Genomic DNA, 16,555 nt, shown 5'->3' on the forward strand with positions numbered 1-16,555 from the left:
TCCCCAATAGATTAAAAAAATATATGAAAATTTAAACTACAGGTATTTGTACTGCACAAACAACAGGGGTGTCAAACTCATCTTTGATGCGGGCCACATTGTAGTTTTGGTTTCTTTCCAAGGGTCATTGGTAGAGGTGGGAATCTTTGGGCACCTTACGATTCGATTACGATTCAGAGGCAACGATTCGATTGTAAATCGATTATTGATGACACCCACAAACCCCCCAAGCTATTAGCTGCTTTCAATGTTTTGTACATTAGTTACAAAAATTGTACAAAAAGCCTGTCAGGCTTAAATAAACGACTATTTTAGTATCAAATTAACAATTCAAAACTGTAAATAAAATACTCAAGTCCCCATTCTGTATCAGCAGCTTGAAACTACACTCAATTAATTTAATGCTGTGAATCAACGGTTAAAATTGCTCTCGTTATTCTATAATTTCCCTTCTATCTTCTTTAGACATGTGAAAGTTTTAAAACTGTTTTAAAGATAGATTCAAGTCAAGATTTTGCCGATTTAGGAGTAGTTCAGATAAAAAGTTAATTAGGTTTGCTACAACAGAGCCTTCTAGAAAAGTCTCCTGCTTTAAGATGGCGGCTGTTCACTAACGCCGGCCAGTCTGTCATTTTGCATATAGTTTTCAATACATGTGCTGCTAACGACATTGAGAATCTCCCTTTGCATCTAGTTCTATGTACATATGATATCTATTACCTACCGTAGCATGATGTGGACGTAGTTTGTAGCGGCTGTCGGCAGCAGTGAGGTATTATTGTTTTTTCATCTAGCAGCATGAGTTGAGCCAGAGCCGTGAGTTGAGCATTGTCATTACCCGGGTAATGACAAGCATGATGTTTACTCTAAGAATACAATGCGGTCCGTTCCTCATTGTGTCCCGAAGACCGCGCTGACTGTGTTTTAGTTCCACTTTACTTGACATGTTTCAATAATCGGAATTTGGATGTTTGTGAATAGTTCTCGAATCTTGCACGGCCGAATCGCGAATAATCTAAGAATCGGAAATTTCGCACACCTTTAGTCATCGGAGGTCTACCAAATATGGCTGTCACAATGAGTCAACTCGTCAACAACTAAATGATTATCAAAAGAGAGACTTTGTTGATCAAATCCTCTTTGTATCCATCTTTTTAATTGCAAATATTGCCTTATTTTTTGTTTTTATTATTTTGAAAAGGTAAAAACTGTAAATTTTCTTTTTAATTGAAAAAGAAAAAAACTAGTAAATATTCCCTTTTAATTTTTCGTGTAAACATTTATTATTATTGTTTTTTTAAACATTTGCATTCGATCACTTCTAGCCAGTCAGAAGTTAAAATGGGCTGGACATCCATTGCCTTCAATGGCAGCCAGAGCGTAAACTACAGTCATGTGAAAAATTAGGACACCCTATGGAAGCCTGTGTGTTTTCAAACATATTTGGTCATATGGATAATTAATATGAATTTTAACAATATTGAGAGATTCAAGTAATAGAACTAAACAATTAAAACTGAAAAAAAGATTTCTTTTAAACTTTCGGTAAAATGTAATTTTGAATAAATGCAATTCCTGTTGAGGAATAAATTAGGACATCCCCACAATCAATCCCACTTAAAATAGCTAAAATCACACATGTGTATCAGGTGCACATGATTAGAAAATCATTACCCAGTGTTTTGAAGGAGGCTTGCCCTATTTAAACCTCACAGTTAGTTTGGTGTGCCCCTGACTGTTGAAGTGAGAGAAAACACCTTGCTGAGATCAAATGAGCTGTCTGAGGCTTTCAGAAAGAAGATTGTAGATGCATATGAGTCTGGTAAGGGATTTCAAAAGACCTCAATAAAATATAAAATCAGCCATTCCACTGTCCTGAAAATAGTCTACAAGTGGAGGACATTCAAAACCACTGCCAACATGCCGAGGTCTAGCCGTCCAAGCAGGTTCACCCCGAGAGCAGACTGCAAGATGCTAAAAGAAGTCTCCAGAAACTCTAAAATGTCATCACGGGACCTACAGCAGGCTCTTGCTACTGTTGATGTGAAAGTGCATGCCTCTGCAATCAGAAAGAGACTTCACAAGTTTAACCTTCATGGGAGGTGTGCAAGGTGGAAACCTTTGCTCTCCAAGAAGAACATGAAGGCCAGACTGAAGTTTACCAGAGTGAATGTAGACACAGACCAGGACTTTTGGAATAATGTTCGTTGGATAGATAAATCTAAAATGTAATTATTTGGACAACAGAACAGAGGACATGTTTGGTTTAAACCCAATACAGCATTCCAGTAAAAGAACCTCGTACCAACTGTGAAGCATGGAGGCGGAAGTGTCATGGTTTGGGTATGCTTTGCTGCAGCAGGACCTGGCCAGCACACCATCATAGAATCCACCATGAATTCTATCGTGTATCAGAGGGTGCTTGAGAAACATGTGAGATCATCTGTGAAAAATTAAAGCTGAAGCGAAACTGGACCCTGCAACATGGCAAGGACCCAAAGGTACCAGTAAATCCACCAAGGACTGGCTAAAAAAGGAACAAATGGAGTCCTGGAATGGCCAAGTCAAAGCCAAGATCTTAATCCCACTGAAATGCTGTGGGATGACTTGAAACGGGCTGTACACGCAAGAAACCCTTCAAACCTCTCACAGCTGAAAGTATTCTGCATTGAGGAGTGGAGCGAATTTTCTTCAGACCGATGTCAAAGACTGGTAGATGGCTACAAAAAGCATTTCACTGAAGTTATTTCAGCCAATATGCATTTTTGTTGATATGTTTGGTTTGATGAGTAAAACAAAGTTATTTTTTGGTGTTTACCTTCAATTAAATCACTTTGTTTTCCAGAGATAGAAAAAGAAGATCAGACATTGAGATGTGAACATTTCTTAATAAAGAACGGAATATTTCACGGGGTGTCCTAATTTTTTCACTTGACTGTATGTGAGGTCTCTTGAGATTTATAACCCAAAACAAAAATAATACATCAATAAAATTCCCAAAGCAAATAGACACTTTTATTTGAATTTATGTCTGTATTCTTTTTTTTTCAATTTATTTATATTTTGCAAAATATGTGCGGGTAGCACTAATACTACAATGGGATGTCATAAGGGTGATGACAAATATTGTCCCGTGGGCCACAATTGGCCCCTGGGTCGCAGTTTTGCGACCCCCGTCTCATAGGAATGTAAGAAAAACAGTTAAGGAAAAAAAAAACATTGTAATTCATGCGTGAAATGGTTAAACAAATATATGCCTCCCATTTTTCCCTTAAGGGAAAAAAACAGTTTGTAACTTATTAGGTTGCTGAAATTAACAATGCCAACTTTACAATGTGGCACAGTTCAGTTTATGTGGGCATGCAACCATTCAAAATCTGAAGTCCGTACATCAAAAAGTAATGAAGGGCATCTGCACCCTGTAAAATGGAATTGCGAATGGATTTGTGCTTCTGATATGTATTTTGATTCGGGGGGTGCGTTCTTTTAAATAACACTTAAGGTAATAGTATTATTTTCCTCTTATTGCAATGCAAAACCAAAGGTTGAATGAGATCTTATTGCAAGCTGATGACGGCATAACAGAAGAGGATGGGGTCAGCAGCTCCATCAACAATAAGGTACTTCTTTGTGATTCGGACACACCCTTACGTACAGTATGCCGCATTTTGTGCGTGGTAATCCAATGCGTGCTGATTCAGCAGGCCCTCAATGACGGCGACCTGCTGCTGATTCGTATTGCTCCCGATCACGAGGGCAAGTTTGGCTTTAATGTTAAAGTGAGTGTAACTGTTACATTTTCTCTCGCACCTTTTGTCGTGTCTTTGTCACTCCATTTTTTCTTTTTCATTTCCTCTCAGGGTGGGGTGGATCAAAAGATGCCTCTTGCCATATCCCACGTTAAACCTGACTCTCCGGTAAGAGCCAAATGACGCAAGCATGCATTAGCATTTTTTCTCTTGAGCTTAAAATACTTAAGTAATATATTATTGTCATCCTATTATTACTATACCTATTATCCATTTATGATTCATGTGTAACCTCAAATCTGTAGTTCAAAACAATGCTGTGCAGTGTAGGGGGGTACCCTTGCCTAAGTCAACTGGCATTGGCTCCAAGCCACCTCGGACCCCTTATGAGACGGATAGAAAATGAAGATGGAGGGATTTTTGGATATAAATAAGACAAGATATGCACCAAGTTAAAGCATATCATATCATCTTGGTGTCAAGGTGTTAACAAGCTGGCAAAGTTCTGGAACTTTGGAAACATTTCACGGGAATCAACTAGAACAGTGGTCCTCAACCACAGGGGTCAGTGGCGGACATTGAACCAGGCCGCACAGAAATAATAGATAATTTCTTAATGACCACATTCCAGCCTGTGCCTCTTGACACATTGATCTATCTGCCTACTCTATTGATTAGTCCGAGTAAAGATATGTGGACGTTGCCCTCTAGTGGTGGCCGCTATTACTGGGGTGTTTACATGCCTCAGTAGCAGCCCAACGGCAGTCATTGTAAGCAGTAACATTAGCTGCTTGCTGCTGGCAGTGTGCTTTTGGCGGCGCACCTCAGCAATGGTGAACGGAGTACTTCCAGTCGTTTTGCACGGATTAGTCAATTGATATAACAATAAAACTGGATAGGATATTGATATAACAATAAAACTGGATAGGATGTCGTCATGAAGTCAAATGGAGCTAACATTTTTTTTATATCTATGTGCCTTTGGCCTCAATAATTACGCATGACGTAGGTGCTAGAGATAGACCGATTATCGCTGCTGATATTTGTAAAATTGACGTATATTAGGAGTGTGCCATCTTAGGCACCCCACGATTCGATTCGATTACGATTCAGACTGCTTCGATTCGATTATTGACCGATGATCACGGTGTTGACGATGATCACAGTTATCATGATTATCAATGCATCGTACATTACTGATTAATAAAATAGCTAAACAAATTTATGTCCATTATTTATTTAAAATATCCTAATGATTCAACCGGAACGATGAAAACATGTCCATACAACAAAAAGCTGCCCTTAAACTGCTTTTTTTTTTTTTTTTTTTTTTTTTAACAAGAAAGTGCAAAAACATTAACCATTTTAAAGGCAGTACATATTTCTCAACATGCCCATACAACACACAGATGACCTTGAGATACTGATTTTCACAAGAAGGTGCAAAAACATTAGCTGTTTCAAAGGCAGTACTTATTTCTCTCAACAATACAATAAATTTTACTCTGGTGGAATGAATTCCACATTTTCTGGAAACAAACAAAGTGTCTTTAGAAATAAAACTTCTTTTAACCAATATGCTTTGTTTTCACAGATTTCTGTACTATTTAGCATGTTTGTAGTGTTACCGCTGTACTTAATCCTGGTTTTACACTTTCTGCATCTGGAGTAACTTTTGTACACCACCAAACAACGCACAAATGGACATGGAAACATGTTAGCGAATTCGAAAATTAGCATAGCGTTCGGCGCTAACTTATAACATCTCAAAAACAACAACAACTAGGCCTGCAAGCAGGACTGAACGGGCCCTCGCACTTTGGCGCAACTCGGACGTCACGCAGGTCGGGGTGGTGGCAGACAGCCACCCTCTTATCATCTAATGAGAACCTAACATGCTTTAAACTCGCTTCTTTTTTGGGATGAGAAATTGTTTTGAGTTTTCGAGCATGCAATGGCCACAAATTCTGCTGCCACTAGTTGGCGCTACAGAGTCGATGCAAATGACCACTACTGGACTCTTCAGGGTAAGACTCTCACCAAGCATGGGAAGTTTGGAGCAGATATCATGTATATCTGCCAAGTTATGACTGTTCAAAATGTGTGGAGAGACAGAATGGTGTCAGTCATTATCACTTTCCTGTTGGACCCTTCTGCTTCAACCAAACCTCAATCATTTTCATCAGCATCTGAACACATGTCTTAAGGCTCCCCTTATGCAGGTTTGAGGTAGATTGATTTTTTTCCCTTTAGAGGAGGAGTGTGTCCCGTAAAAAAGGGCATTTCCTGTTCCCACTAGGAGGCGCCAGGCACAAATGGTAAATTTTCAATCCAGTCCTGCTCAGGCTGGGATACCTCACACACATGCCAGATTTAAAATAGATTGAACGTTGTACGAGGGAGTTATCAGTAATTTTCCGAATTTGGTGTTTTGCCGAAAAAATGGCCGACTTTGGCACCCCGCCCAGGTCAGGCCCGTGAATGAAAACACACCATTTTGATAACTTAAGATTTCATATGCCTCATGAACAGTCTCGTCAATTTTGAGGATGATCAAACAAATTCCCTAGGTGCCAAGGTCTCAAATGTGCACACTGTAAATCGATAAAAATTTCACATTCAATCGAAAATACCCGATTTCCTGTTGGGTTTGGAATATGCGTGCAAGAGACTTTTTGGAGCAGTTTTGCATAAAGTATCTACTCCCCAAATTTCCTTGCTCTATGTTATAAAAACCCAATAGGAAAGGCCTTTTTTAAAACTTCTTTCTGTCGCCACTAGTTGGCACTGTAGAGTTGATGCAAATGACCCCTACAAGAACCTTCAGGGTATGACTCTCAACAAACACGGGAAGTTTGGCGCAGATATGTTGTATATCTGCCGAGTTATGACTGTTCAAAGTTTTTGGCGAGACAAATTGTTGACGGTCATTTTCACTTCCAGTTTGGACCTCTCCGCTTCAACGAAACCTCAATATTTTTCATCAGGCACCTGAAAACATGTCTTGAGGCTCCCCTGAAACAGGTTTGAGGTCAACAGAATTTTTTCCCTTGGAGGAGGAACCTGTCTCGTAAAAAAAGGCATTTCCTATTCTCACTAGGGGGCGCTAGGCCTAATGGGTAATATTTCAATGCACTCGTGTTAAGGGTGGGATACCGCACATACATGCCAGATATGAAAAAGATTGAACGTTGTGTCAAGGAACTAATAGTCATTTACTGAATTTGTCATTTTGCTGAAAAAATGGCCGACTTTGGCACCACGCCCAGGGTCAAACCCGTGAATGAAAACGCACCATTTTAAAAACTTAAGATCTCATATGTCTCCTGAACAGTCTCACCAATTTTGAAGGTGATCCAACTAACTCCCTCGACGAAAAGGTCTCAAATGTGCACCCTGTAAATCGATAAAAATTTCATATTCGATCCAAAATAACCGATTTCCTGTTGGGTTTGGAATATGGGTGTAAATGCTTTTTTGGAGTGGTTTTGGACAAGGTATAGACGCCCCAAATTTCATCGCTCTACGCTGACAGACCCTAATGTTATAGGCCAATTTTTAAATTTCAAGGGGGCGCCACTGAACCATTTTGTTACATTTTTTTGCAACGTTGCAAAATTATCGAAATTTACAATTTTCCGCACGTATGTGCAAATTTTGGTGACTTTTCGTGCATGTTCAGGCCTCCAAATTGGCCGTTTTCATTTGCCCTGAAAAAAAAAAAAAAAAAATCCTTTGCAAAACAATAGGGCCTTCGCACGCTTAGTGCTCGGGCCCTAAAAATAATAATAATCCTTTGCAAAACAATAGGGCCTTCGCACGCTTAGTGCTCGGGCCCTAATAAAGGCTAAACCGAACAAGAGGGTTCGTGTACTCACCTGTGATAGACGGACAAAGGGCTTAGCAAAACACTAGGGACTTTTCCAATTAACACGACTTGAACCTAAAGCTGGACAACTGAAAGACAAGGAGCAGCGAACTATCTCTCTTCCCCTCTGGCTCTAAAAAAATAACTTGCGCACAGAAGTGCAACTGCCGGGTCGCTGCCTGTCTCATACCCAAATTTATTTTCCAGTCTTTTGAAAAGGAGTAAATCTCTCGCTCAGTAATCAGCAGCATCCATCATAACGTTGTGCGTGCATCCGTTAAAGGTGTCCAGGCAGCAAACGTGACTTGAATTTCGTTCCACTACGAGCAGCTGTCATAAAGTTATTAGGGAAAATCATCGTTTTTGAACATTTATGAATCGTAATCGAATTGTCACGTGCCGAATCGTGATGCATCTAATAATCGATTTCTTGGCACTCACTTAATGGTATCTTGGCCTTTTTTTAATCCGACCGGCCGATATGAAAAACATCAATTTAAAGCCAGGTTAAAGTTAAATTATTTCAGTTATATTGAAATTTTATTTTATATATTTTGAAGAAATTAAGAGAGCTATTGTCTAAGCTTTAATTTAACTTTACAAGAGGTGCTGCCGAGCCTGAGAACTCCCTGTATTTTTGTTGTATTGTACTGTATTTTCTATAGAAAAATTTCAGAGAGCTATTTATTTAACCTTTTAATCCACTTTATAAGAGATGTTTCTGAATCTAGGAAATTCAGGCAATTCTGGAGCTTTTTTTTGTGTGTGTGTGTGATTCAGTAAACACGCTTTAGGCATTTCAATGAAGTTCAGTGTTTGTATTATTCAAAATGTTTACGCCAATTTTTACACTTTTACTGCAAATGAATATCCGCTCCAAAAATAGGTTATCAGCCCCTCTAACTACCAATAATCTGTATCGGTCCTGAAAAACCCATATCGGTCGATCTCTAGTAGGCGCATCAGATTTGTCACTGGAAATACTAAGCCCACAAGCTAGTGCAGATGACTGAAAAACAGAGGTCTTTGGAGAACTTTTTACTGGGGAAAAGCCACCCGACGAATCAGAAGAGGGGCCTACGCCAAGTCCACTCTGCATAATATGTGGCCAACAGTTAGCAAACGAGGCAATGAAGCCTTCAAAGCTGAAACACCCTGGAATTATGGATAAGCATTTGGACATTTTGAAACAAAATAGCGCGAGCATGAAGGACAGAAATAATTAGTGAGGGCCACCACATCAACAAAAGCCAACGCACTGAGCGCATCATACCTCATGGTAAACCGTAACGCCAAAGCCAAGAAACCTTCAAAGATTGGAGAAGAACTTATTACGCCTGTGACCAGGGATATTTGCCGTCAAGCTTTAGAAGAGGCCACTGTTAAAAAAGGTTGACTCAGCATCCGGTCTAGGGCTGTCCCAAACGACTAGTTTTCTCCCGATTAGTCAATCGACTATTTTTACGATTAGTCGACTAATCTAATAATTAAAAATTTTTTTTTTTTACTAATTTAGCAATTAAATTTTTGTTGATGCTTATCAATTAACAAAAACATTTTGGAACACTTAAATTCTTTATTTAAGTACAAATAAACATGTAAAGAACAATAATAAATCACAAATAAACAATGAGTTCAAATGCTGATAGAATTAACTAGTGCAAAAGAACGGAATGTAAACAGATTCAGAACACTGACTTCGCCTTTCCAACATGATTCAAAACAATTCTTAAAAAAAGACCTAGCATTAATATTGTAGTGTAGTACTATATACAGGGGTGCACATAATTTTTTTTGCCCAGGTTCTCAGAGGAGGACCTGGAGAGGTGATTTGGTCCTCATTGAGCTTGAGAGCCGACCCGCCTGATGCGATAAATTTATGACAAGCTTTACTTAGAGCCAATTAACTTTAATTAATTATATTAACAATTAATGCTTGATTAACATCAACTGGCACAACAAAATTGCCATTACTTTGAAATGTAAAGAAATAAAAAGCAACCATTCAAAATAAAGGGCATTATGCGGCTCCCACATTAACTCCAAGCCTTTTTAAAAGTGGGATGTCCTCCTCATAAGACCTTATTGAACGTGCATGTTTAGCTTTGTAAAATGCGAGCAAAAACACGTTTGTCAGTGCATGTCGCTGTTCATTACCTTTATTCCGCCACTTGTCCATAGGGCGAGCGGGGTCCTGTTTGACATCGAGTTTGCTTAATTGCCACACGCTCTCTGTTTTTTTCGTCCTTTTCAAAGTTTGGATGGCTGAAATTCTTTGACCCTACATAAAATGCGCTGCTCTTATCGGCGACATTGGGATTCTCACAGCACATTTTGTACCGCATTTCCGTGCGAGCATCATTTGCTTCTAGCCATGGTACCTCCTACTTTTCAGCAAAAGTCCTTTTTTTCGGTAGCTCCAGTGACGTCTCTGTCGTCTGTCTGTCTTTTGACGGGGGTGGGGGAACACGGAAGTAATTACTCAGTGTGGCCTGCCTCTTTGACATTTTGAGAAGTTATTTTCTCGTGTCCGCCGCAAATACGGTGGTCAGCCATCGGTACGCAAAAGCGTATGGAAGTCGTTGAGGTCCAGCGCGTTTGTCTACGTCCGGTACGCATGCGCGCATGCGGACCACTTATGTGCACCCCTGACTATATATAATAGTATTATAATAATTATTCATTGCCAATCAGATTTTTCATAAAGGGTGTCATTTTAAAGGTATTCTTAGTAGAATCTGAATTCTGAAGTATGTGGGATTAACTCCAGAAATCATTATTTATACAACGAATATGACATGCTTTTATTTTGAAATGTTCACCGGAAGTACGATTGCTAAACAGCTAACTTATGCTTTACACTCCGCAAAAAAAACACTTTTTGTCATTGCATGTGGTGTCAGTCATAGATTTTTTTTTTTTTTTTTCCTTTTTTTTCATTTGCAAACGCTGTTAACCAGCAATTTTTCATGTTTTAAGTGTCACCTTTTAACCGCAAGTTTGCGTTTTGGAGAAGACTGCCAATGTTTCATAGCAGGCTAAAGTAGGTTGCCTTTTTTTCTAAGCTTGAGAACGATAAACCGATACGACCGGATATCCGGTTTGACAGGTGAGCGATACAGATGTATCGATAGTAAAGTTACCATTCGACAGTAATTAGCCATTAAATATTCAATGAACCAATAGTAGAGATAGAATTCGGCTATCGCGAGCGCAAGAATCGGCTTCTACTGCCTAGCTCAATGCATTGCTTAATATTTTACTTCACATGCTGCGCTTGTGTCATTCACCACACAGCGCACTTGGACCGAGACCCGACGCATGATATAATATGGACAAGCACTACTCACAGTCGTGGTTGCCTCAACTTCCCATGCATTTCGGCAGAACCGCTACTAGTCGCCGTCATTACCCGATCGTCACGGGCGTGTCATAACAACGCGAGAGCTAACGAAACCACTGTAATGCACGCTCCGTAGCATTTTCTTCACAACCCAAAACGAAACTGGTTGTGGCAACGAAGCAACATGCTAAAACAATGGACAGTGTGATCACCGACGCCAGCGATGTGCAGCGATATATTTTCAAAGCACCCAGGAAAACAAAAGTCGGACTTTGAAGTGATGAAAGCAGCCAGAGCTGTTCGCATGGGACAGAGCTTGTGTGAAGCGTGGAGCAGTACAGCGATCGTGAGTTTTTAACTCTGAAAAATACCCCACTACAATGGTGGAAAGGGCGGCATATTGTTTCCACGAAACGCAGTCTACTTAAACATGAACATGTGGATTAGTTGATCTTCCTCAAGAAAAATCTGCCCTTCAAAAAAAGATATGGACAGTGATGAGGAATAAAAAATGAGGAAGCACAGGCATAAGTGAATGACTTTGCTGTGTATTAGGTTAAAGTAATGATTATTGACCTGTCTAAAATGCCATGTTTTTATTCCCCCAATTATACCAGTCGTAAAGCATAATTTATTATTTATTTATGATAACACTAGCAGGTTTAATTCTTTTTTTTTCTGGAGCTGCTGCATATAATTAATAGTTTTTGTTTGTAACATGTTTACGTTGAAAGTTTGCACTTAAATTACTTACCTCTTGTGTTAAAAACACCAGGAAATACAGTAATTGAATTACTGCACTTTAATGTTGTCTGTCACTGGAGTTTTATTTCATTATCAATCCCATCCAACGAAATGACGGTCATATAGTAAGCCTTATTATTTTTTTTTCATAAAAAAAATAAAACATAACATTGATATGAAATTTTGTTGTTTAATTTTGCTATATTAGAAATGTGGTCTTTTTATATGTTTAAAATACTGTACAAACACACACAACAAATATTTACTATCGTATCGTTTTCACGCTATCGAACCGTATCGTTCTTACACTGTATCGAATCGCTCGGCCTTAAAAAATGTATCGTTTTTTAATCGAATTGTAACCTGTGTATCTAGATACATATTGAATCGGCTTCATGCCAGAGATTCCAACCCTATTTTTTTCCCCATTCAACTCAATGTAGCAATACTAACGTTTACAGTGTTTAATATAGATGTGTTTTCTTATTTTGCATGTCTGAACTTTAATTCTACAGCGTGTTGATAAGAGAAAGGAACTGGAGTCTCATATGCCATCAGCACGCACGCACAAATGTATGCTTTCTTCTTTGTTTCTTTAAAATAAGTCAATATTTTGGACACTCTAGTACGCTTTTTTGGCTTTGTGCCGCTTTCCCCGCTTGCATACCGAGCGTCCGACATTCTGAACTTTCCACTCATATATTTTTTAACCCTTCATTAACCGTCGACGGGACATTGTGCTCGTCGACGGATTTACGTCATCAATGACATCGACTAAGTCGACTAGTCGGGACAGCTCTAATCCGGTCAGTTAAATTTCCCTGCACTTAGTGTTCGTTTTTAACCCTGTCGTGGTATTTTATATTTATTGTATTTTTCTGCCACACATTGCCAGTCCTGGAAAAAAAAAAAAGCCCATATTACACCGCTCCGTGGTGCAAAAAAGGTTGGAGACCACTGAATTAGAACACTCATAAGTGAACTTGAAATTTATGTTGTGTATATATTTTGCGTCATGCACGTTTTTTTTTCTTAAATGATTTTATTACATTGATATCGGGCAAGTATGGCAGCCCTGAAGTGCAAAACACAATGACAATTTCAAAAACTCAGCGGCAAATCACATAACACAAAAAAAAAAAACAATAAAAAAAAAAACAACAGCAAAATAACATAACAAAAAACAAAATGTCAAATCACATAACAAAAAAACAAAAAATACAACACCAAATCACGTAACAAAATATACAATTCAGAAAACACAACCATGCACGATTTTTTTTTTTTTTTTCTTTCTTAAATGATTTTATTACATTCATATGTGGCAGGGGTCTCAAACTTGCGGCAAATTGTTGAATGCCCAATTGTAATATTGGTGTTGCCTGCACGTATTTTGCAATGGGCAGTAAAAGAAAAATATAATAATTTTAAATAAAATCAATTAATTCATTGAAGGATCCATTTTGGACAAAATTATAATTGTTTCTATTATTTGGATTGTAATATTTAGAGAAAAAAAAGCAAATAATTAAAAAGTACCAGTAATGACTAATTAGATGGGCACTTTGCCTTGCAAATCTCCTATCAATTAAAAAATATAAATAATTCCAAATAAAATTAAAGTTAAAAAAAACAAAACATTTGAACTTCAAAAATTAAAATAAATTGTAATACATTTGAAAAATGAAAAATACATACTGTAAATTCTATATTTGTAGCCTGTGTGTATTTTGCTGTGGGAATTTTGTTTTATAACTCTTTTTTTGACCTCACATACCTTAGCTCTTTGGCTGTCATTGACGGAAATAGACGTCCAATCTAACTGCATTAAATATCTTAGTTGTTTATTAAATCCTAAAATGCATTTTAAATAAATGAGGGGAAATTGTAGATATCTTTATATTATTTATACTTAATTTTTTTTATTTAAAAGAAAAATGAGAAGTTAAAGTAAATATTGTCTGATCTCTGTACACCTGTGCTCAAAATTTTCGAGACACTTCATTGATCAGTAGGATAAGAAAGTGTCCCAAAATCTTTGACCGCAGATGTAATATTAACATAATATTTGTGTTTGTGAACTGATTAGTCGACTATTCGCAAAATTATTCGGTGGTTAGTCTGATATCAAATTAGTTGTTTGTTGCAGCCCTACAGTTTTTGCGACCCAATAGGTACGTGCGTATGTGACGGGAATAGAAATATTTAGTTTTTCATGATGCTGACTCATTTCTAGGCCGGTCGATGTGAGCCCAAACTGCTTGAGGGAGACCAGGTGGTGCTCATCAATGGTCGAGACATTTCTGAACACACGCACGACCAGGTGGTCATGTTCATACGGGCCAGTAGAGAGTCGCACTCCCGAGAGTTGGCCCTTCTTATAAAACGCAAAGGTTTGCTTGTAGACACTCAAATGGCAGAAAACGTGCTGAGGCGGAGTCTAATGGACGTCTTCCCTCGAATGTTCTTACATTCCAGGTACTGGCCGAGCGGCGGCTCTGCTATTGCTGCCCCCGGCCCTCACCCTCACCAGTCAGTCCCAAGGGGAATCGCAGAAGTCCCCCGGCCAATCGGAGCGGGTCACCACGCTGGATGAATCCATGCGACAGATGGAGAAAGGAATTCAGTCAGGAACTCTGTGCTTCCACTTTGAGGTATTTGCATTAAATAGATGCGCTTGTTTATCTAACAGAGTATCGGTACAAGGGCTTGCGCTACTCTGTGTGTTCACTAGTTTGCATTCTTTTCATTCCCAGAATTTATACAGGAGGAAGCCCGGACTGTCGCTAAGCTGCGCTCGGCTTCCCAAGAACATGGACAAGAATCGTTATAGGGACATTTTACCCTGTGAGTGTTTCCTGTCATTCCCATGATCCTTTCTCCAAACCATCCTTTAGCCACGACTCGATGCTATAGTAACTTGCTAGATTGTGTTATCCTTTCATGCACAAATTCTGTTTTGTTTTTTTTCCATAATTTTTTTTTTTATTACATTCATATACTGTAGGATATGGGTGTCAAACTGTAAGCCACGGGACAACATTTTGCGTCTAACATTGAAATCCAATATATATATCCAATATATGAATAAATCAAATATATATATAAATATATATATATATATTAGGGCTGTCAAACGATTAAAATTTTTAATCGAGTTAATTACAGCTTAAAAATTAATTAATCGTAATTAATCGCAATTAATCGCAATTCAAACCATCTATAAAATATGCCATATTTTTCTGTAAATTATATATATTCTGTAAAATAAATTGTTGGAATGGAAAGATAAGACACAAGATGGATATATACAGTGGGGAGAACAAGTATTTGATACACTGCCAATGGGAAAATCCATTGGCAGTGTATCAAATACTTGTTCTCCCCACTGTACATTCAACATACGGTACATAAGGACTGTAGTGGGCATTTCACTCTACTGTCATTTAAATCTGTCTATGCTGTCCTCACTCCGAAGCGTCTACTTTTTCCAAAGCTAGACAGCTAGTGAACGATGCCTTAATAATCAGACTTCTTCCTTTTTCATCTGATTTATTAATAAAATATCCTCAAACCATTGTCCTCTTTAGACCATCATAAAACTACAAAAAAAAAGTACACAAGCATTGCATTAGCAACAACGTTAGCTTAGCACGCTATACAGGTTCACTAAACATAAACAAAAAGCATCTCACACAAAAAATAGAACATTTCGCTTACTAACATAATATGTACATTCTTTACAACAACCATACTTACGGACAAATCTTGTCCAAGGATCATATAAGCACAACATTACAACGTAGGCTTCAGCCCGAGACGTCGTGCAGCCATATGAACTGGCAAGAAGAAGAAAAAACAACATGTCGCAAAGCGACCACAAGAGTTCGCTGTTGTGCTGCAGCACAAAAAGCCTTGCTGTAAAACTTACCAAAAGGCAGAGTACTGTCTGAGCGGGACATGTGCGTTAATTGCGTCAAATATTTTAACGTGATTAATTTAAAAAATTAATTACCGCGCGTTAACGCGATAATTTTGACAGCCCTAATATATATATATATATATTAGTGTTTTTTTTTCGTGTATTTTACCATGGGAGATAAATAAAATAAATATACTGATTGATTGGGTTCCCCAACTCACATTGCCGGAATTGTGTACGTCCCACACTACCTCATCACATTTCTGACTTACCTTCAAACCTTACCTTTTTGTTTTTAGTTCTTCTTCTCTTCTGTCTGCTTCTTTTCTCTCTGTCCCCCCCAAAACCGCTTTCCTGTCTGCTACAGTCTCCTCATGAATAAAACAATATTTTTTAAGCGTCTTTGTGTTCCTTGAAAAGCCCTCTAGAAATAAAATGTACAGTATTATTACCGTATTGGCCCGAATATAAGACGGTGTTTTTTGCATTGAACTAAGACTGAAAAAGAGGGGGTCGTCTTATATTCACGGTCTAGACATCATACCCATTAACGACACTAGATGGCGCCAGATATCATTGAAGCATGTTCTGTCATGACAGATCTCAGCTACACTCCCCATTCACGACGCTAGATGGCGTCAGATACCATTGAAGCGATGTTCTGTCATGACAGATCTCAGCTACACTCCCCATTCACGACGCTAGATGGCGTCAGATACCATTGAAGCGATGTTCTGTCATGACATCTCAGCTACTCTCAAGTTTAACCAGTTTGCATTATTTTATTGCAATGTTTTTCCTTATTCAGATTTGTTTCGAGACTGCAGTTACAGTTAGACTTACTTTGATGGTTGATGCAGTTATTGCAATTTTGTTGTTTTATCACGATAGATTGGTTTATTTACATTTCAAAAACCAGAAGCCATTCA

General features: G+C 38.4%; 1 protein-coding gene across 2 annotated transcripts in view; it reads left to right on the forward strand.

The window, feature by feature from the left end:
- Positions 1-16,555, forward strand: part of ptpn3 (protein tyrosine phosphatase non-receptor type 3) — a 59,434-nt gene that overhangs the window by 20,373 nt on the left and 22,506 nt on the right. Inside the window, exons 15-20 of one of the 2 annotated variants that reach the window (XM_057834092.1) lie at positions 3,545-3,620; positions 3,702-3,779; positions 3,861-3,917; positions 13,941-14,097; positions 14,183-14,358; positions 14,461-14,551. In XM_057834092.1, the coding sequence (XP_057690075.1) occupies positions 3,545-3,620; positions 3,702-3,779; positions 3,861-3,917; positions 13,941-14,097; positions 14,183-14,358; positions 14,461-14,551 (635 nt within the window). The remainder of the gene's footprint in view (positions 1-3,544; positions 3,621-3,701; positions 3,780-3,860; positions 3,918-13,940; positions 14,098-14,182; positions 14,359-14,460; positions 14,552-16,555) is intronic. The other variant, XM_057834093.1, reaches the window with a different exon arrangement.

Source organism: Corythoichthys intestinalis, chromosome 4 (genome assembly GCF_030265065.1).
Source record: "Corythoichthys intestinalis isolate RoL2023-P3 chromosome 4, ASM3026506v1, whole genome shotgun sequence".
Taxonomy (NCBI): domain Eukaryota; kingdom Metazoa; phylum Chordata; class Actinopteri; order Syngnathiformes; family Syngnathidae; genus Corythoichthys; species Corythoichthys intestinalis.